This window comes from Oryzias melastigma, linkage group LG6 (genome assembly GCF_002922805.2).
Source record: "Oryzias melastigma strain HK-1 linkage group LG6, ASM292280v2, whole genome shotgun sequence".
Classification (NCBI taxonomy): Eukaryota; Metazoa; Chordata; class Actinopteri; order Beloniformes; family Adrianichthyidae; genus Oryzias; species Oryzias melastigma.
Window position 1 is genome coordinate 16,281,570 of NC_050517.1, and position 22,372 is coordinate 16,303,941.

The 22,372-nt window shown below is 39.1% G+C and overlaps 1 protein-coding gene across 13 annotated transcripts in view; it reads right to left on the reverse strand.

Moving 5' to 3' along the window:
- Window positions 1-22,372, reverse strand: part of tjp1b (tight junction protein 1b) — a 49,977-nt gene that overhangs the window by 13,025 nt on the left and 14,580 nt on the right. For 5 of the 13 annotated variants that reach the window (XM_024280722.2, XM_024280719.2, XM_024280727.2 and 2 more), the window contains 12 exons: window positions 6,000-6,056; window positions 5,621-5,745; window positions 5,417-5,519; window positions 4,926-5,241; window positions 4,493-4,599; window positions 2,986-3,154; window positions 2,769-2,913; window positions 2,208-2,341; window positions 1,605-1,710; window positions 1,220-1,370; window positions 350-458; window positions 55-274 (listed from right to left, as the gene is read on the reverse strand). In XM_024280722.2, the coding sequence (XP_024136490.1) occupies window positions 55-274; window positions 350-458; window positions 1,220-1,370; window positions 1,605-1,710; window positions 2,208-2,341; window positions 2,769-2,913; window positions 2,986-3,154; window positions 4,493-4,599; window positions 4,926-5,241; window positions 5,417-5,519; window positions 5,621-5,745; window positions 6,000-6,056 (1,742 nt within the window). Of the gene's footprint in view, window positions 1-54; window positions 275-349; window positions 459-1,219; window positions 1,371-1,604; window positions 1,711-2,207; window positions 2,342-2,768; window positions 2,914-2,985; window positions 3,155-4,492; window positions 4,600-4,925; window positions 5,242-5,416; window positions 5,520-5,620; window positions 5,746-5,999; window positions 6,057-10,308; window positions 10,701-16,962; window positions 17,113-17,161; window positions 17,201-17,311; window positions 17,627-22,372 lie in introns of those variants that run through there. The other 8 variants (XM_024280723.2, XM_024280721.2, XM_024280735.2 and 5 more) reach the window with 5 other exon arrangements.

Genomic DNA, 22,372 nt, shown 5'->3' on the forward strand with positions numbered 1-22,372 from the left:
GAAATCTAAAAACAAATATCTGTTCAACTGTAATTCGAGGTTTAGATGCGGCACCTGTTTTTGTTTGGAATAATGCCCCTCTCCACCTCCTGATGGTTCTTGCCGATGCGAATAGCCAGCCAGGAGCCCAGTTTGCCGTTATAGAGGGTGTCCACAACTCGAAACACCTCGCCCTTGTTAAAACTTAGCCCATATGGAGATTCCTTCTCATATTCAAAGTGTGTCCGGATGTAGAAGGAGTCACCGACATCAGACTCCACGATCCGCCGATACACTGTGTCAGGCATAGAATGAAAGTCAGCAAGAATTCATCTGAATAAATGAAAGAATCCTGTGTTCCTGTGTTTACCGTCTTTCTTCTTTTGGGCCAGAATGGTGACCTCCTCGCCCTTAGGGAGATCCAATAGGAATAGCACCGCCTCCTCTCGAATTATGTTTGCAAAATCAACATTATTTACCTGAAAGATGAGAGTTTCACTGTAATGATTCACGTAAAAGTCAATCGTCTCAGATCTTTTAGAGGTCTTTTAAAAGATCCTGTAGAGTAAAGTGGTGTGTACTTCTATAAGATACAATGGGCCAATCCGAATTCTTCTCCTCTCCCTTCACCTTCATTTAGCCCTCCAAACTGAGGGCTAAATATAAACATCTGTTTCAGAGCACACCCACGTGAAGAAAAGCGCTTCTCAGAGTGACGCGGTTTACTCTCATGACGGGGGACTTTGGACCCCTTTGTTTGGAGGGTGAAATTTAAAAAATAATAATCCCAGACACGACTTGCACTTAAACTGCCACTTCAAATTGAGGGGAAGGGCTAAGGGGAAGGGAGAAGGGAAGAATTTAGATTGGGCCAATGTCTGTCCAGGTCATTCTGTGCTCAGAACTTCCTGTGGAGGTGTAGAATTTACTGCACTGAAACAAGTTTAGTCGAACCTTGTTAAACTTGAAGAAAAGACAGAGAAGTGCAAACAGCTTGGCTGTGAGGGGCTGAGACACGCATAGCAAAGGAAACAGTGTTCTGGTGTTTGCTCTCCTGGGGCAACTGCTAAGAGACCAGCCTGACCATTCATTCATTCATTTGGAGCAGCCAACTTCCAAATCCATGACTTGAATGAGGATACATTTAAAATACAGTTGTTTAAACCATCTGATTTCAAAATGTTGAGAAAAAATATAACTTTATATATGTTGCACGTAAGCATATTGCAGGTTTTCTTACCCTGAGAATTTGGTCGCCCTCTTCCAGGCCTTCTTTAGCAGCTGGGCTGTCCTCCAGAACTCCAGCTACAAAGATGCCCACATCGTTGCCCCCTGCCAGTCGCAGGCCCACACTCTCCCCCTTTTTGAACTTGACTAGTTTCATGCTCGGCCTGAGAACAAAAAAACAAAACACTTAACTGATTGTATTTGAATACCGATTTTTTTTTTTTTAATTATTACTTGCAGGCAGAAAAGTTAGCTTAAATTTGCCTGATATTATGCAATCAGCCACACAATCAAAAAGCAACACAACCTAAAGAGCGTGCAATAAGAACCATGACAGCTTGCAGCAACACTTTTGTTTATCTGGGTTCTAGAAAACAGGAATCAGGTGTGAATTTTACCGTAGGATGCTGTCATCATGAGCAGCACTTGGGACGGGAGCGTCAGAGGGACTAACTGGTAGGTCTACATCTGGTTGTCCAGGCTGGGCATACACTGGCTTAGGCTCTGTATGAGAAAGAACACACAACCTCACGATATTAACACAGACAGATGATGTAAACACAAACACAAACAACTGCAAAGGCAGCAAAAACTGTCACATCCTAGCAATGCTGAAGATACAAATGCAACATAATGGGAAGAAAAAGCTTCCATAACCAAATATCACAGTCACTTGTGCACAAGCGTGCACCGTAAAGGAACGCACAGTCCATGGCTAGCAGGTCAAAGAGAAGGACATCAGAATGCTGCAGGCTGGTGGGGAATGTCAGACTCAATCAACTCATACAGTTTATTTTAACTTGGCTTCAGGCTAGCTGAGCCAGACTCAGTGGGCGTCTGGATCTGCATTTTTTGGTACTTTTGTCTCGAAAAAGAGCAAAAACAACTGGTTCAAACTAGAATTGAATTTGATGCAGCATTTACATTTTTAGCAGCAAGATGATAAGTTTAATTTGCTGATTGATCACATACAACGCTTTGTTGGAATGAAAACGACTAACCTGGAAGGGGAGGGAGCTTCTTGTCCTCTTTTGCATTAGCAGACTCCTTTGGTCTGGGGAGAGGAATCTCCTCTGCGATCTTCGCTGGTGTTGAAGCAGACTTTGAGATCCGTTCATCATCCCGACTTCTGTGACTTCAGGCAGTACAAATACACATTTGTTTAAACAATTTGTCTCCGAAAAAATGAAGATAGGATCATAAATGATGCCTTCTTGGGGAGCAAAGCTTGAAAAGCACATATGAAACGATCACCTGGATGAAAACGTGAAAGAACTGGAGGAGAACAAAGCAGCATCTTAATCCTGAAGGTCATCGCTTTGCCTGTCCACTCGTTTGTGGTTGTTTTTTTAAGAGCAGCTTATCTAAAGTGTCGGAGGGAATTCTGTTCTCCAGCTGAATTTAAATGTGTGGCTCTGGCTTTGAAGCAGCTTTTGGACTTTACTACCAATTTTGAATGCATTAAGGCCGTTTAATCTATTGCAGATCTGCAGTTTAGACAACAAGCTGAAATGGATGTGAAAATGTGAAAAAAAAAGAGATTCCGCCCAGATTGCTTTTACCTGCCGTTGCTGATTTGTGGGGGTGAATGTCTGGAGTGGTCTGAGGGTTCAGATCGCCTGTCCGGAGAGCGTGAGCGGCTCCTACGACGCCTGTCATGTGATCGATTGGAATGGTCCGATGCCAGCGAATGGATATCTGAAATGTCTTGAACAAAGGACGATTTTCAGGAACAAAAGATTCCTAAGAAGACGCTGACTTACTCACAACTCTTCTCACCATCTCTGTCAGAGGCATTGGCTGAAGGAATGCTGTCATCGAGGTCGGGGATGTTCAGCAGGGTCGCCCTGTCGTCTCTCTGAACAACCATTTTTAGTTTGCCCTTTGACCTTTCAATCAGCTTTTTGGCATCAATCAGGGAAAGGTTCTCTGTAACCGTGCCGTTAATCTGACAGAATCAGACGGGAGAGTGTTAGACACAACAAACAAAACAACTTTAATATTTTTAAAAATTAGTAAAAAATAAAGTGGATTGTTTCACACTTTAATATAGTAGAACACATTTAAATGCTTAACTTTGAAGGTATGGTTTGAAGAATTGGGGCAGAAAATGAAAATAAGATTAGGTTTGAGTGATTTGTCACAACATTTTTAATTGAATGGCAGGTCACATGACAACTGGATGAGATATTGTTTTTGCATCCTGTATCCTTTGTAAAATGAAGGTACTGAAAGGCAGCAGGTAAGAAAACACTCTGAAGATCTGACTGTCTTTTTGTCCTGTTTAAAAAGGCTGATTGAATATAAAAATGCCTTTTTTACATTTCCCAAAATGTCAGCTTTCAGACTTAATACACTTTTCGGATTGTTTCATAACCCTAATATCAGATATTACTTTCAGTAAATTGTAAATGTAATCACTGCAGCAAACACAGCACCCCCATCTACATTTATAATATGAACAAATGATCCTTTTAATACCAACAGGCGTAGATGCAATTACTGCAAGATATCAGGAAAAAAAGGCAGCAATAGGACAGGTATTAAGCAAATAAACTTGGGGCACATTTTGTTCTTTTCATTGCAAATAAACTTGGCTAGACACTAACAAAGTTCCTAAAAACATTTCTAAAAGCCAGATTCCACAAATGTTTTAGCATTTTGTTACTACATTTATATTAAGAAAAAAAATATTAAGATTACCGGTAATAAGAAAAAAACGTGTTAAATATGTGTCATTTACAGAATAAATATAAATTTAAAATGTTTTTTGTCAGAACGTTTGAAGTAGTTATTGGAGATTTAAAAATTAAAGATATTTATCTAACCAAAACAAGAAGAAGTGAACTGTAAACACATTGTTTTATTCTTGTAATTTTCTATTTAAGGTGGAGTCACCATTTATCATTCAAAGAAATCTATGAGATACATGATGGTTCTCTTCATCAAACTGTTGTGGGGAAAAAACGCTGCACTCAAAGTCACATGTTAGTGAGTATTAGCATGTTCTTAGATGTAATCCAATGACCGGTGTACACAATAAAATCTAAACATTTGAATCCGTAAGTCTGCATTAACTTTGAATATATAATGATGTTGAATTGAGAAATAAACTTGTGAAGTACGAACAAATAGTTTAGGGGACATTAGTTCAAGTCAATTAAATCACCTGTCACTGGTCCTGTTTGACAAAAACAACACACACACAAAATAGAACAAATAAATGTTTTTGTCAATAAAATGGTCCTGTGATTCCCTCCCTCCTTCTTTCACTCAGCCCTCTCACCTTCAGCACAACATCTCCCTCCTGGATGTTGCCGTCTCTGGCTGCCAGGCTCTCAGGAGAGATGTCCTTGACAAAGATATGGCTGGCCAGACGCAAGCCATATTCTGCTTACAAAGTGAAAGACAGCAACAAAGATGATGTTAGCACAGAGTTCACATGACACCATCACCCAGGTTGCATTTTGCTGACAGCTGCTGCTCCTACTGGGATTAACACGACTGATTAAAGAAGATTAATTGCTCTTTTACTAAGATTTACTTGAGTTTACTGAGATTTTGCAAAGGCTGGCAAGTTTGATTTAGTCTGGCAGTTAACCAACGCTGATGTGTAGCTTTTAATTCTGGGTAGGGAGTAAACAATTGGAAAGAAATGGGGGAAGATTTTATGTTTTTTGGACACAATTCCCCCAATATCCCGACTTTGTGAGCCTCACCTTCATTTTTCCGGGATTTAACAAGCGTGACCTTGGCAGGCCGTGGGGGGAGATTGTGCGAGCGGCGGTCTGTGCGTGGAGAGAGACTTCTTTCTCGCGAGCCGCTGCGCTCACGCTCCCTGTCTCTCCGTCCACCGCTCCGACCACTGCGCCTGCCCATAGCCCCTCCCACGCCGCTGTAAGCACCACTGCGTCCGCTTCGCGTCTCGTAGATCTCCTCGTCGTAGCTGTCCTCCTCCTCGTCGTGTTCCGACATGGTTTCCCTCTCCCCCAAGCGGCCCATGGGGACGTGAACTTTTCTCTTCCGTCTGATTGTCTAATCAGAGAAAACCAGATCTGAACGTGAACTAGCCTGACAACCTGCCACCCCACATGAATCAGTCACTCCCTCCATCCGCACACATTTCCACCAACATCTGTCATGCATTGGAACAAATATCTTAACACCACACAAATTTTTATCCTTCCTGTCTCAATAAATGGATACTCACAATTTTGGCAATTTTCCCGCTTTTGCGAAGCTGCTGGACGGCATATGCATGCTCCACGTTGTCCATAGAAACAGAGTTCACCATGACCACTCTGTCATTTTCCCTACGGATGAGAAACAGCGAGCAGACGGACTGGAGTCTCTCAGGTGCGGGCAAAGTAATTCAATGCTGCAATGACAGAAGCTGCCGATAGCAGAATCTTACTGCAGCAGGCCTTCAGCCGGGCCTCCTTTCAGCACATCCGATATGACAATGGAGGTCTCGCCACTCTGAAAATGAGGGTTATCCCGACCTCCCGATATGGCTATCCCAAAGCCAAACCCTGGTGCCTTCACAGACAAACACAGAGCATTTAGCTGTCTGGGAGACGCCACATCAAGTCATCTCATGCAAGCTCATACACACTTTTAGCTTTGCAACTGCACACAAAATATGCCCCAAACAGAAACAAATAAACGGAAATTATATAACAACTACTTTTCTGTCTTTTCTCCCCAAAGTAGAAACCAATACTGCTATAATGAGACAGATTGGTGACTCCTTTACAAATAATAGATGCAAAAACCACAGAACAGACACCTACCCTGTGTAGTGTTACTGTGTGCTGTTCCCAAATGACTGTCTCCTCCATCGCTGCACTCTAAAAAGACAAAAAAAAACACACAAAAACAAAATGTTTAATGTAAAACACTGCAAAATAAGTCAGGAAAAAGCATCAGCAAAGTAAAAAATAAGCAAATATCACCAAGCAGAATCCTAAAGAACACTAATTGTAGTTATTCTATTCATACATTAGAACAAAAACAAGATACAATAGTTTTTCTAATCTGCTTCATTAATAGCATTCCATCCAATAAAGAACACAGCTAGTTTAGTGCATATGTCTGTTTAGTTAAGAGTCTAAAACAGTTTAAGACTTATAAAGGCTTAAAAATTAAATGTGAAAATTAAAATATATTAAATGAAGATGTAGTACTTTTGCAAAAACAAAGTAGGGAACTCCTTTGTTACTTTAGTCTTTTAAAAAAGAACAAAAACAAATTCATGACATTTTTGGGGCTTTTATATAAAATATTTAAAGACATTTTTCTGTCATATTTGTAGCTAGCATTCAGGGGCATTTTATAGTAGATTTATTATTAGAGAAGCTTCTACATTCAATCTTTTTTAAAAGCTCAATAGAAACTGACTTTTATCACCGCAAACTTGTACACATTGAATTTTAATATGCTTCCCCCTTTATGTGTTCTGTAATCATGTCTTTTATATTTGTTTTAATGTTTTGTAATGTATACATATATATTTTTTAATTTATCAAAATGTATTTTAAGTGATTGTCTTATATTTGTATTTTTATTGTATATTCTTTTTATTGACATTGATATTTTAAACGTTGTTTTTATTGATTGTTTTTAGGTTGACAATTTTAACATCTGTTCAGGGACAACAGATGAAAAATAGCCTTCTGGCTCATTGCATACAATGCTTTTAATGTGCACTGTCCCTGAAAAATAAATAAATACATTAAAATATTAACAGTGTTCATCAGTGTTGGTCCTCAAGGAACCCTCCATCCCTCATGTTTTACTCCCCCCCTGCTTTGACACTCTATGAGGGTTCATCTATGAGCAAAAGGGTTTTAAGCCTTAAAGGTCAATGTCCCGCTGGTTTTGCAGATATCCCAGTCATAGCTGCTGCTGGATACCTGGATCAGATGTGTATAGTATTACAAAATAAAAAAAAGCTCCATTTCTTTTTTCTCACTACTTCTGTGCAAGACAGTAAAGAATGCAAATCACGAGCCAGACTGGAGAAAACCGCCACTCGTCACAGTGACAACGCTGTTACTCAACGGATTCACAGATCCTGGCTTCCTGTGAGTAAGAACCCAGCGATTCCGGCCCTGTGGCGTGTTTTTGGGGGGGGTGTAAATAGGAACGTCGGTTTGAAGGGTTTCTTTTTTTGCAAGCACCTTGTGTGCTGAGGGAGAGAAAGTGGTGTGAGAGAAAACAGCTACTGATTACACCGAGGTTAAAGCCCAACCTCGGTTACATCAACAACAAAAGTAGATAAAACGAAGGTCAGTTAATTTAGCGGCGCTGTGGTTTTCTTTCCTCTGTATCGGCTCACATTCATCCCATTCTCACAACACATTAGATATTAATGATTGCACATAAAAAGCTTCCCAGTCCATTAGTTTGGAGTAAAATACAACCCATTAGACAGCACAGAGTGCAATATTATCCATTTTTCATTTAAACTGATATCAGATCTCTTATACTTGACAGACTACAAACTAATATTCATTTTTGTTTTGCCTCGCTGGTTATTTTCATGAAAGATAAAACAAACTAAAACCAACCAGACAGGAAACTAAGATCTCCTACTGCAGCACATTAAGCTGAGATGAAAGATGAACAAAGGGGAATAACATTTACACTGAGAGCAGCATTTTTCTATAATGTAGGCTAGAAGCGAGGCAAAACATTTTTTTAAAAAGACATGGGTGAAACAACTTAGTTGATTTAGACAGCTTCTGTCCTTTTCATTGTTTTACTTAGCGGGATTCCTTCAACACATCATCTCCGCGCCTGTTCCGACCTGTCGGCCGAGTGCCAAACATTTGCTGGCGTCTGTAAATAAAAGCAGCTGAATAAATCTGCCCGAGTGGCCCCAGACATTTTCAGCTTGGCAGCTACAGTCAAGTCACTAAAGCGGCTTATTGTGGGACACACACGAGGAGGATGAAGAAAAGTTTGAACAAGGAATCTCCCCCCTGGTACTTTAAAGTAAAGAAGTGTCAAGAAGACAGGGAGAAAGGGGGGAGGCTCATGAATGAGTCTGAAAACAAAAGTGTTACAGCTTTTTCAAAGTCTGCTCTTATGCAGCTACAAAAAATGAAATATTATCATAGTAAATATAAGACAAAAATAACACTTGATAGGCCCATAAAGGAACAGAAAACACAAAAAATGTCAGCTGGATTCCACATTCAGCTTTGCTTTTATATTCACTTAAAAGTCAATTGGATGGTTTAGCAAAACTACTCATATTAGAAGTTTTTGTAAATAAGGAGAGGCCAGATTGAGATGGTTTGGACACGTTTAGGGGATAAACAGTGATTACGTTGATAAAAGGACTGACCTTGGTGCTGAAGCCCTATCGGACCAGAGAGGAGGTTGATGAATGTAGGTGAGTGGTAGATAGAATAAATTACTGTGAGGACCACTAAAAGGAGTTGCTGTAAGGTAAGTCAGAAGAAAAAAACAACTTTGCCAATTTATCTGATGAGCATTACAGCTGAGAGGGAAAAGCTTGTATTTCATTCTCCCATCAAGTGACTACTTGAGTTAATCACGAAGATACTTCCATTTTACGTCTGTAATCAAGATGCAATTATGATTAAACAGATCCATACGTTCTTTGATTTCACAAACTGCAACTAAAAGAAAAGCTCCAAAACCTAAACACCAGATATAGAATTGGCAGCCGTGACATACAGTATTGCTTGGTCATGCTAGGAGGATTACAACCAAGCTATGTGAGGGCCAGCACAACAACATTGACAATCTTCAACACAAATGGACTCCTCAGAGTGACTGGAGAATTTTAAAGGAATATTTTGAGTGGATTTATACCTGATGGTCCAGTCTGAAGACAAATGTTGCGTAAATATAGAAGAGGTGACAATTAATGTATGCTTTAAATCTTAAATAATTGCTAAATAAAGTAGGTTTAGTGAACCAGCCAGCAGTAAAAACAGTAACGCAATGACAATGTTCTGAACAGGGAAATAAACTGGTTATTTACGTCACAAATTGCCCTCTTATCCATAGACTAAACCAATAAAAAAGATTATCGCAACTTTAGATGATCTAAAGGAGAAGTAAAAGATGTTTAGCTTTGGTTAAAACTATCTCAACAATCAAATGATGCATGTTTCTTTACTGTCCATCCAACAGAGAAGCAGCAGAGATCATAGAATCCAGACATTCCAATGGTTTTTCACTCTTTATCATTTTTTATTATTTCTTGCAGTAAGCTTTAGGGGCTAGAAAGCCTTATTCAATTCTGACCGCTCTGGGACAAGAGCGGCTAAAAATAGCTCTCATTAATTCTGCCGTGGTGCTGCAGCAACAGAGTGATTTAAGGCGAACTTGCAACATGAAAAACAATAAAAAACATATAATAAGCTTTTGTTACATAAACTGCTACTGCTCCATTGAAGTAAATGATGCAGTACTAGAAATAAAGCTATTCCTTTTCTCTATTCCCTTGTATGTGGATTCGTCTCCCAGATTGGAGAATGTAAAAAACTTTCACATATAATTGTCATTATTCAAATGTGCAAAGGAGAAAAATAATCTTCCATAATAAGCAAAAAAAAATTAATCCCAATTTAAATGGAATACATATAAAAAAATTATAGATTTTTTAAAAACAAAAGGGCAGACAGCTGACAGGCCTAATACCCTCCCTTGTGGCTTCTAGCAGCGAGGCATCGGAAATATAGAATCCAATGACTGATCACTTCAGAAAGTGGAATTGATGAGCTGGTGGAGTGCTGACAGCTGCTAAAACTCTCTTTCCCTGAGAACATTGTCAAAAGCTAATGAGGGTCCATACCTTACTACAGTCAGGGGTCCCCAGAGGGGAAAAGAGGAACTCTGCACATACATGTGTGCACCACAGACAGACACTTTACTGTAGATCTCTAACAGAGTAAATCACATCACTGATGCAGAGTTGCAAATGTGATATCAAGGTCAACAAATGGAGTTAAGCTAAAGTCATGCGCCAAAGCCGCACGAATCTCATTGCTTTTGTTATTGACTTTCATGCATTTTAACATATGCGTGTGCATTTTGGCTGCAGATTTCAAAAGTACTTACATTGGTTTATCTCAGTCACTAAGAACATCTTAAAAAACGTACAACATCCAGCATGTCCTCAGCAAATCCACGTGGTAGATCCCGCAGAAGCACATCAGCAGCATGACTGCACCAGTTAACGCTGGGAAGAAGCAGCCCCCCCACCTTCCTCTAAACCCCCAAAATCTCACAAACTCTGACTACAGGTGAGAGGTTATCACACACCCTGCAGCTATCTGCTGTCACCTGCTGGGTCCCGCACACCCACACACATCTGCATCCTCTCCAAACATCTTTTTTCTTAGGAATACATCCCTCTCTCCAACAGTCTCCTTGCACCCCGGTGACACTGAAACAAATCTCCTTCGGCTTGGCAACACACTGCGAGCGATCTGCAGTTCCGCTACAGTGTGGGACTCCTCTGTGCTAGCGAACATCCATCCGCAGTGTAAAATGCTGTATTGGACTTAACCCTCAAGCTGCCGCATTGAACTACAGGATCCACCAACTAGCTCACAATGTGTCATTATCTGTAGCCCCCTAACAGAGTATGCTGCAGTGCATGCATACATTAGGCTCAGGGTGTCAGCAGCATCCCACACAAACTGAGTTAACACATAATCTAACAAAACTAACAGACACACTTTTTTCCATGAGGCTAAATGCACTAAATCGGATCTTTTCAAAAACTTCAGCCAAAACTAAGAAGGTTTTTCAAAGGACACATATGCAGACCAGCACTAAAAAGAACGAAGACATTGTGCACACAACAAAGGAGGTTGCTTAGTAACATCATAAGCATAACTAACCTCTCAACTCCATAAGCATGCAGCATGACTAATGCTGAGATATGTTTGCAGGGCAGTTTCTTTACACAAGCACAGCTCGTATACATCTGATTTTATTAACTTTATAGAATTACATCTTAGGGAAATTTAGTATGTTGGTAAAGTTAGCAAACAGATAATAATAAAGAAATTCCATAAAGTATAGTTTGTGTAAGAATACAAAACCTCTGTGTATCTGGGATCACATGAAATGATATTTTCAACTGATTTAAATGAATAAATTAATTCTTTAATTTTTAATACAATTGCCACAATTTACTGAATAGTGTGGAATGGGACAAGTTATGTTACTAATTTGATAAAAATAAAATAAATAATAACATAAAAACAGAAAATTCAACCAATAATAATTTATGTTAATTAATTGATGTTTTATTTTATTTCCTCTTTATGGGACCACTCAAGTTTTATTATCTTATATTCTGTTCTTTTCCATTCTTTATGTACACAACATTAGCAAAAGTTTAAGCACAGGTTGCCAAAAATCACAAATAAATAGTCTAAAGGTGAAGGCAAATCTGAATAAAACTTACAGTTAAAAATCACAAGTTACAACCTGTGAAAATGTTTAGAAGTGTATTTTGTAGCAGAAAAAATGATCAGCAACACAGTTTTTCTCCCACAGTGATTTATAAACAAACCATGAAATGTATCATATAGAAAAATCCTTATGTCAACCAAAAGTAATTAAATTTAAAAGCTGTGCCTTTCACTTCTACACGTTTGTGACCTTTGGTAATTCAAACATTAAAGATTTTGGAGAGCAGAAATCTTCCAGGTGCAATAAGAAAACATGAGACATCACTTTCAGATCGATCCATTGGTTTTGAATTACTAATCAGTTCATTTTACAAAAAGAGTTTTTGCTTTTCTGTAAAAGGTTTGCTGCGGCGTGATTGAAAAAAACAAAAAAAAACAAATGAGAATTCCTCCTAAGGCCATTTCAAGCATCTGCGTTGTATCCCAGTGCACACGGCAATTCCCTCTCCCCGCTCTCTCACTCAAAACACACAGTTACTGCTGAAAATGCAACAAACCTATTTTTAGTGCAACTTTTGCTTCCAGGCAACGTTGAGAAAATGGCAACATAAACTACGTTTGGTCCATAACAAAGCAGGCTAACAGGACAACATTTCATCGCACACTTCATCCTTCGGGACAACACCAGAGGAAGGTTAACCGCGTAAATCCAGCTTGATTTATTTCAAAATAAAAGACAAAACTGTCACCTTCGCCTCATGAACTAAAAAAAACCCTCTTAGTATAGTAAGTCATGGACAGTTCATTAATTTGTCAACTTTGACATTAATGAGACTGTAATTGCAGGCTGCTGTGAGAGCTTCATTTGCATACACCATCATTGTGTTATAAACAAGTTTTGGAGAAATAAATGCAGATGTATTTTCCACTGAAAAAATGTAAGATAATGCCTTAAAAACTAAATATAAAGCTAATTAAAAATGAACAGCAAACAAATGGCGTGAGAAACAACTCAGATGTACAAAATTCAGCATTCAAGGCTAATCAGACTTGAACACTCACACAAACACAAAACAATGAATACAAATACTCATTATCAGCTATGCAAGGCTGGACAAACATAAAGCCACTATTGATAAGAGCCCACTCATCAGTAGAGATAATGATCAGACTCAACAAGCCTGACAGACGGCTGATCACAGAAGGCAAAAGGAATGAGTTGAACTTATATCTCCATCTGTGGAGCCCGAGTGGTGACAGATTCCACATCGTTTGCCTTCTCCGCTATCTTCTGCCTCCCAGCTTACAAATTAATTATTTCACAGCAACAGAGAGAGACGTGCACCACCGAGCTACTAAATGCAGCGAGTCAGCACTTCTGTCACTACTGTCTTCTGGCAGAGGGCTTCACTCATAACAATGGAGCAAAGAAGCGCGGCTGTGCACTTGAAAATTTAACCATTTCCAATTCAGCTTTAAATCACAGAACTACTCGTGTTTACCAAAACAAACAGATGTGGTTGAGGTTTTCCAGTTTCAAATAAAGTATTTTACATGCAAGAGATATGTGATGTGCAATGCAATCCAAAATGTCTGCATGCAAATTATAAAGCCAAAAGTTTATTATAATGTAAGTCCTAAGGCATCAATTAAATGAATTGAAACACTTGAAGGTAATTTTTTAAGGCTTTCCTGTCTTTGAAACATAACGTATGCTGACATATAGCATAGTTGCTTGCAACATTTTAATAAAAAGCCGTCGATGAAACTGCAAAAGGCACAAAAATGACTATAGAATTTAACGCACATTGAAATTACATGTGCAGAAAAACCTAACATTCTCCATGTGTCATTAAATTCTACTTCACTCAGTGATAGATTTCCTTTAAAGTGAATGTATATAATTCGCTAAAATTGTTTGTTTATGAATACAGTATTTCTTCAAAATGAATGGAAGAATAATTAGAATTTCAACTATGGTATAATTTTAAAAAATATAAATATATTCAGAACAATGTTGCAAAGTTGCTCACATTTTTGTTCATTTAGAGCAGTTGAAAATGTAATGACAAATGCTTCAATTTTGTACTGACTTTGTTAAATTAAAGGACACGTTAATATAAATGCTGAATTTCATTTGTGGGTGCTTTTTGAAGAATAGAAGTCAATATTCTGTGTTTTTGTGAGAACTTTGAAGTAACTCAACAGGAACAAAAACATTTTTTGCACTTTGAGGTAGTCTTTAATTCAAATAAATGTTGCAAGTTAATAATTTAGCAAATACATTTGGTAGTTTTTATTTAGTGCAAATCAAGTTAAATACTTTTGGCATTTTGGCACAAAGTAAATAATACTGAAATGGTTGCCAACTCTGTCAGGTATGAATGCATGTGAAATGTATTTCTGTTCCCAAGCTCCACTGTAGATGCATGTCACCAGAACCAGAGCCTGAAGGAGGATTTCTCACAACACGGAGCAGGTAATCAGCTCCTCAGCTCAGTCATCCCAGAGGAAGTTATCAGTGAACCCCCACAAAGAGCACACAAGAGAGCAGGAATGTGGTGATAAGCTTTGGTACCGACTTGCTCTCTGCCTCTTTTTCTTCATAGTGACTGAAACCAGGACAACGCAGCCACGGAAAAACAGTCATGATTACAAATGTTTTGGTGCCATTAGATTAACGGAGTTCGGTGCTGATAAAAGACTTCTGCATCAACTACATTCACATAGGAATTTGTAGTGGCCTTCACTAGTCCAAACAACCCTCTGTATTATACGAGAGCTCTGCCTCGATGTGTGGGATTTTCTTTTTACTTTACAGCCTCAGTGTTTGTTGACCCTTCTGTATATAAATTTGGGAGTATTTAGAAAAAAATCTGGTTGTTTGACCCAGAGAGACTGAGAGAAATAAGCTTTCTTGTCTATACCTAGTGAGGTTGGCACAAAATAATGTGGTCCACCAACAACGCAGATAGCCTCACTATATTTATATAAATATACACATTTAAATCAAGAGTTGGCGTCAGCCAATCTGCACCTATATAGGCAAAATATCATACCCTTTGACCTTCAAAAACCACAAAGACTCAGATGACGGCTGCTCCCATGACAGCTCAGGGCAACAGGATACATGGTAACAGCTATGATTGCCCTTGGAGGACCTTTTTTTTTTTCTCCCACATGCATATCTAGTCCCTTTTTTAAATGTTAATAGTGCAATAAAATATGAAATTATTGATATAATTACAGTCGTTAATATATCTTTTTGACATCATCAACTAACAGCCATACCCAGCTGCTGTTCCATCTGAAATTACAAACATGAGGCTGCAGATGACTCATTTTAGTCACAGGATTGAGGGAGTCCAACGCTTGAAGAGGCAATAATGAATCATAAAATGCTTCCAATCACAAGTTGTCAAGTCATTTTTTAATAGTTTTTGAAAAAGAATGACTTTTATATAAATAAATCAATTAATGATATGAGACAATTGACTAATAAAAGCATGCCAAATCAAATAGAAAATGGTGAAAACAGATTTTTTAAATCAAACTGAATGATTCAAAAACATTTTATATCTTCTATATAAATTTTAAAAATGTAGCCTTTAGCCTTATTACGCCTAAATTTAGCCTTAATAATTTCCCATCTTTCCGTTGTTCACACTCTCTAGTGACAAGTACCTCACAAGCCCGAGCTAACATTAGGATAGCAAAAAATGGTGAGCAATATCAGAGCTACCCAGCCGTACAGTTTAGAGCCAGATGCTAGCTCAGACGAGAAAAATGAAGACGTTAATGGATCTATTTGTTTGCGAGCGGATGCGCTTGAGAAGTGAGACTTTGACCTGCCCATCGGAGATGCTGCATCACAAACCCGAGTTTTTCAAATGACGCGTTGTCATGTGCTTCTGATCCATCCTAATTTGAATAAAGAAATACTCAAGAATGCTGTTTTAGATAGAATCCAAAGTCTTCCCCTACCCCTCCAATTGTAGGGATATTTGGATCAGTAGTGGTGTCCCAAATAGTTTTAATTTGGTAGCCATTCCCTCCACTGTAAGGGGGATCCACGTCGCCTTATGCCATGGAGAAGAAACACATTTCTTTACATGGGTGTACTCTGAAGCACAGAAGTTTATATTTATGTAAATAATTACTTGATGTTTTAGCATGACTTTTTAAAGTGATAAAACAGATGCTATACATTTTCTGAGCACTGGCAGCCACGTGCTAACAAAGAAGACCAACGACTTTTGATGACATCATCGAGGGTTAGTAACGTCCAAATTTGAAGACTCTACTTTTCCATAACTTTCCGTTTGGAGGGCTAAATGTAGGGGTAGGGGAAGAATTTGGATTCAGCCAAAAATCTTTTATTTTTTCATGTCCTCCATCATGAGAAAAATGCAAAAAGAACAAGTTAAGAGTGAGTCTTTAAATACCAGACAGATCACCATAACTGACTAATTCCAGGGGCAGCTGCAGATGATAATGTTTACTCTGAAAACAAAACTTGGATAAATAACATTATATTGTTTATTTTTGTCATTGCACAAAGAGCAAAATTTTATCTTAAGAAAAAACGATAAGGAAAAATAACCCCACTAAATGAAACAGTTTGCACATAAATTGATCAGACATTAATTTTATTTTTATAAGATTGCAATAACATATTTGATTAGTGAATAGAAATAACATTTTACAATCTAAGTAAAGAACAAATTGTAAACTTTTTGGCAACATAGGAAAGGCTGATTTGATTGTTTTTACAATTAAATAGATTAAAATGATCCGCACAGATATTAAGACACATTCATTAGTGAGATTATAGTAGTTTGCCCACAAATTTAACGCACAAAGATATAATCGAATAGCATCAGTATTCAACAAGTGACTTCAGGTTTGATCAAACTATTAAAGTTAGTGAAATAGTTGTCCAAAGAGCGGCTGGAGCCCCGATGAGGACCCACAGAGCTGACATGACGGTGCAGTTTTACCAAAGCAGGTGTTTCCACATCATCACACTACTCCATGCCGGAAAACAAAGAGTCCGTCTCTTTCTCCACAAGGAAAAATAGATAAATATATTACTTTTGTATTCATTAAAAGTGACACCAAAACAATGTGAGCCACAGTTAGATCCTCCCCTTAAGGAAATAAACCGATGTCGTATTTCTAGTAGCTGACTTTTTATGCAACCGCTCCCGCCTTTCCTCCTGCGGTCCGACTCCTAATAAATCCGTTGCCTCTTTTTCTTTTTTTTTACCCACTTGGGCAAATCAAACCCCCAGTTGGCCGACATTTTGTTGCAGAAGCTAGGCTAGCTTCTGCTCGCTAGCGTTACCTGGAGTCCCTGAATAAGCGGTGATGACAGCCTGAATGTGGGTGCTTTTAGGACTTCTGACGGCACCTCGCGCGCTCCCGACACAGAACGAGCCAATGAAAACCGTTACTAAAGGCTGGAATGGATCCAGCTACCGAGCTACCCCCCCTTTAGCATAGCAGGCAAATGCAGTTTGTTAGCACCGAGTGGGCTAAGTTACCTCAGCTTGCACCGTTATCGCTCGCTCGTGCCCACAGGGGGAATCATCCACTTTGCTGCTAAGCTACAGGCAAAAATGTTTCCCCCCCACACACACCCTCCCTCTCTCTCTCTCCATTAGCTCGCGCTTGGATAAATAGGGAAAATTCACCTTTCGCAGTTGCAACGGTCCTCGCAGCGTGCTTGTGAAAATATTAGAGAGGAGGAAAGGTCTTCCCAGTGTGGCTCCACAGCAGCTGCAGCCGCCGCACTGCAATGGCAGGCAGTGGATGAAGCCTCCCTTCTCCCCCCTTTGCGCTCACACTTCGGCTGCCTTCTCCGCGGTGGTGACAGTGACAGGTTGGCTCGGAAGAAACCATTCCTCTTTGTCCGCGGGGGGGAGAGTGCAGAGATGCAGGGAGGCTTTCCACAGCAGCAGCAGCCGCAGCACCAGCCATCCAGCAGCACCAAGCGCAATTCCAGCACCGAGGAGGAGAACGAGGCTGAGGGGTGGAGGGGTACTCTGATGAAGCTTAATCCCAATAAACGCTGCAGTTTCCGCCATAAACGGAGGAATGGATGCGACTGGGCATTATGTCATCGATTCTAATGAATTGGTTAATAAGAGTGGAACCCCGATAAATATTTCACAAAACAAATTTACTGCATTTTTTTTGTCATTTAATCATAACCATAGCTGTAAATTCTGCATTTATTGAGAGTAAAAAAATATGTGTTTATCTACACAACACAATGTTGGTGCTTATTAATTACAAAAATCAGCATTTGATTATATTTTAGATAATAAATAGTGTGAGAAAACACTCAACCTTCATAATATGATTGAAAATCATAATATCTGTATAGTTTGCTGTTAGTAAAATTCCCAATACAAACAAAACAACAACAGATTTCTTGAAAATGTTTCCACTGAAGCTTTTCCAGCTCCAAAGGTAAGCGACTGTTGGCCCTGAAGCTGACATTACTGCATGGTACCTTAAAAGGATTTGCTGCTGGTTGTTGTGCAAGAGTTACTACACTGGACAGCAAATAAAATGCCCCGAGGATGACAGGTCTGCAGAGAGCGGTTAGTCTTTCATGAACCTATAAAACAGGTGTTTGAAACGGATTGTAAGATAAAAAGAAATATCCTATGATGTAAATGCAGAGAAATCTGCCCAATTGTGTCATATTTAAGCATTAATGTACAAGCATGCATCTGAATTCCATTGGAATTGAAATGGACAATATAATTTCTGGAAATGTGTGAATTTCTTGTCTGAATGCAAAAACACTATAAAAAGGAATCAATATAATTCAGATATATTTAAGAGTATTAGTGATAAGTGGGCAAAAAACATTTTTATGTTGTTTTAAATGCATGCAAAAGGCATAAAACTGTATCAGCAAGTATCAACATGTACTGTAGGAAAATAAGGTGGGCTCTTTGAGAGTCTTGTTAATGACATGCTGCAGTAAGACCTTTAAAATGCAATGGGGTAGAATTAAAATCCACCCTATAGTCACGATGCTCAATACTCTTTCCCATGGGGCATACAGATTTAATCAATATACAGTATGATGTAAATTGTGCACTGCACCAAACCCCACTCTTAAGAGTCTATTGTATGCACTTTAGTTTTTGTGCTGGCTTCTCAAGAACCGCCTAATTCCCTGCAGCACCTTTTGTTGTTGTGCATTTTATCACTTTGAGATGGCGTGACCGTTCTTGTCACCTCTACCTCTGACACTAATGAGAGCAGGGGAAGATAGGGCTTGAATGGTTATTCTGGAGGAGTACAGAGGTCCTGCAAATGTTGCTGACGTTAAGAGATTACTGCATACTCCATTGGAGGATCTGGAAAAGTAGGGGGCGGGGGCATCTTGAATGTAAGACTGTGAGATGGGCAAGGTCATAAGAATTAGGTAAACAAGGGCAGTCAAAGATAGCCTGTGGAAAAACAGGATGTGATAAACAGCAGTCAGAGAATCAATCAATGAACCCCTGAATTAGTTTTCCGCACCTGTAACCAGAGCCTTTTCTGTATCTTTGCACACTATTTGCCATTGAGCATTATTGGTGACTTCATTACGGGGCTTTCTTTTAACTGAATTGGACTTCATCAAATTTGCGTAGAAGATGCAGCTGCCAATCCTTATTGGAAATCCACAAATAGAAACTTTTTTCCTGCTAATGAAATGAATAGTTTTAATGCTACGCTCTGCTTCTGTTCAAGCCCTTGAAGTACCCTCTGTTATTGCTACAAGAGTGTTTGCATCACCCTTCCCAGCAGCACAGAGGGTGCTTCACATGTGCAGAGCTACAATGTAATGCAGCTTCTCCCCCCCTCAGCACATTTAAGAAGTGACACGGTGAGGATCTGAATCAGAGTATGAGTGTAAAATATATAAAAGTGAAGCACAAGAGCGGAGAGGCAAATTATAAATTCACAGCACGTTTGGCTTGGGGAGGGGGTGCACCACCCTGAGGGCGAGTGAGTCACCTCTCAGCAGCACAGGTCAAGAAAACAGCCAAATAAGCAAAGACTGGCACGGCTGTCAATGAACGTTAATAGCTGCAGCTGTTTGTGACAGATGTTAAACATAACACTGCAGCATTGACACAAAAACTCTAAAATGATCTGCAGCATGTGTTATGTGTAGCAGGCACCACTTTGCAAAACTTCAAGTTTGCTCTGTCCTGTTTGAGGTCAGGGTTAGGGTTCCTATTCCAGGCAGGATGCATCCACACAAGCCATGTTCATGCTAATCCTACAAATACATTTGAAACCAGGAACTAATGCAGATAAATAAGAAGACAACATGGAACACTTTCTATTCATTACCCCTTGATATCTTTAAAAATACACTGTAATGGAGTGAACCAGCACCCTGCAATAAACTGGTGACCTGTTCAAGGGCGCCTGACTTTGCCCAACTGTGGCTGTGATAGGCTCCAGCAGCCCCAGTGATCCCAAAAAGAAGTAAAGCCCCAGTCTAATCATCTTTTGACCTATTGTAAACGTGTTAGTCTAAATAAAATACAAATCTGTGTCATTTTCTAGGACATAGTTTCTGCAGAGCAGCAGTGGTTTATTAGAAATTCATCTCTTAGTCATGGTGCAAAGTTGGCCCGCCCTTCTTCCCACAGAAGTTTACATGCTCTCCTGCTAGCTTACAGCCCCTCACAGCCCCAACCTGTCAACAACAAAAATGGCAAGCAATCCTGGAGCCACTCTGCCGTACAGGTTTAAACTTGATGCAAGCTCAGGCGACGAAACTGAAGACATACATGGATCTATTTATGTACAAGATGATGTATCATAATGGAGAAGAGCAGGGAGTCTGTGGCCCGCTGATTGTAGGTTCTGCATCACATTTACAAGCCTTTTCCAACTGCATTTTTTGTCTTCTCCTAATCCACAAGAATTTGAATAATATTTTTTTTTTCTTTAAATATGTCCTCCATCCTCCAAAAATGCAGCAAGAACATGTTAAAAATGGTTTGGAAAATTGATTAATGGAGTGAACTGGCCACTTTTATCCCGTTTATTCTTGAATTTTTTCCAATTATATAAAAAAAATATTATTTAGTGTTTTTTTCCATTCAGGGTAATGCTAAATTAAGAGTATTTCTGAATTTTGTGCAAATTAGTGACATACAGCGTGAAGAGATTAATATCATTCTACAATTCCTCTTAGATCTTTTCCTCATCCTTGACCTTCTGAATTAAGTACTACTTTAACTGTTTTATTTTGGAAGTCAAAGCTTTATATGTCACAATAACACAGCAAAAAATATTTTTAAAAAGTGACAAACACAAAAAATTGGCATATTTAGATTAAAAAATGAAAGATTTTGGAATACCTAGAAAATGCCAAAAGCACACAGGAAGTAATGACAAAGAACAAATCTGGATTTATTTTGTAAAATTCAAAGCTAAAATCACAATCCATGTAGAGGGAGCAAAAAAAATACATATTTTTTTTAAGATCCTCCAAATGAACCTTTAATCTCTGATTCATTTTCCCACCAACTGATACAAGCTCAGACGTATCAAGCCTGCGAATCACGTGACGGCAGACTGCCACATCAAATCCTCTCTTGATCAAACAATTCATGTACACTTGCGAAGCAATCATCTAAGTATGTTTATCCCAGGAGGAGAGCACAGACGCTAATAAAGAACCATTTCAATCAGTTAATGTGGATGTGTTGGTGAGGCTTTCAGACGGGAACTGGGAAGTTAATGATTTTTGCCATGGAACAAATCTCTCAAATCTCAGATTGCTGTACTGAGTGTGAAGTTGAAGCATCAATTTTCCGATCAATCAAACTTTGGTTGTGCATACAACTGAAGTTGACAGTGTATGGATGGAGCTTTGAATTAAAAACATTATAAACTCAAAGGTTTCTGTTCTAGAATTGTATTTATGTTTTCACAGTTGTGAAAGTCATCATACAACTTGCTGGTTTGGTTAAGTTGCTCCATTCATGCTAGACTGTAGCAACTGAGGACAAAAACACGAAAAAAATTGAAGAAAATTCATCTAGAGGATAATTTTACTGCACCGCAGAAACCAACCAGACAAAACCATTAATCTCTCCTTTGTCAACCAGAAATTAATGCTTCTGCAGATCTACCGGTTGAGTCATTTCCAAAAAAATACCCATTTATATATTTTTTACATGCGTCGCGGTAAATTTTGCCTTTCTGCTAGATGGGATTACACTGCATGTTGTCCTGGCTGACTCCACAAACCTCATGAGAACCAAAGGAACCAAGCCGTTTTCATTCTCACGCTAGTCCTGTTTTTACAGGTTGGAATAATGGGATGTTTTCAAAAAGTGCTACAACCACAGATAAATATAAAAATTCATCCAAACCCGACTTGTGAGAGCATGCTGCATTAATTACAGACAAAAAAAATGTTGTTTCAGTGTATTCCCACACATTTAGTTAGTTAAACTCTGCCCTCTGCAGGACTTGAGTTGCACTGATGTCAAGCCTGATGGTGTAAAGCTCTTAAAAAGAGGATGGTTGTGGAAAAGAATTATTTATAACATTGTGAATACGAGCGTGAAGAGAGCAGAGATGAGTGATTTCAACTGCTGCTGGCTAACAATGCCGTGCACATGGTCAGGGAGACACGTGAAGAAATTAGGGTTGTCCGCTGTGATGGGATGCTCCGAAATCTAAACAGCATATGGCGACTCCCAGGGCATCCACAC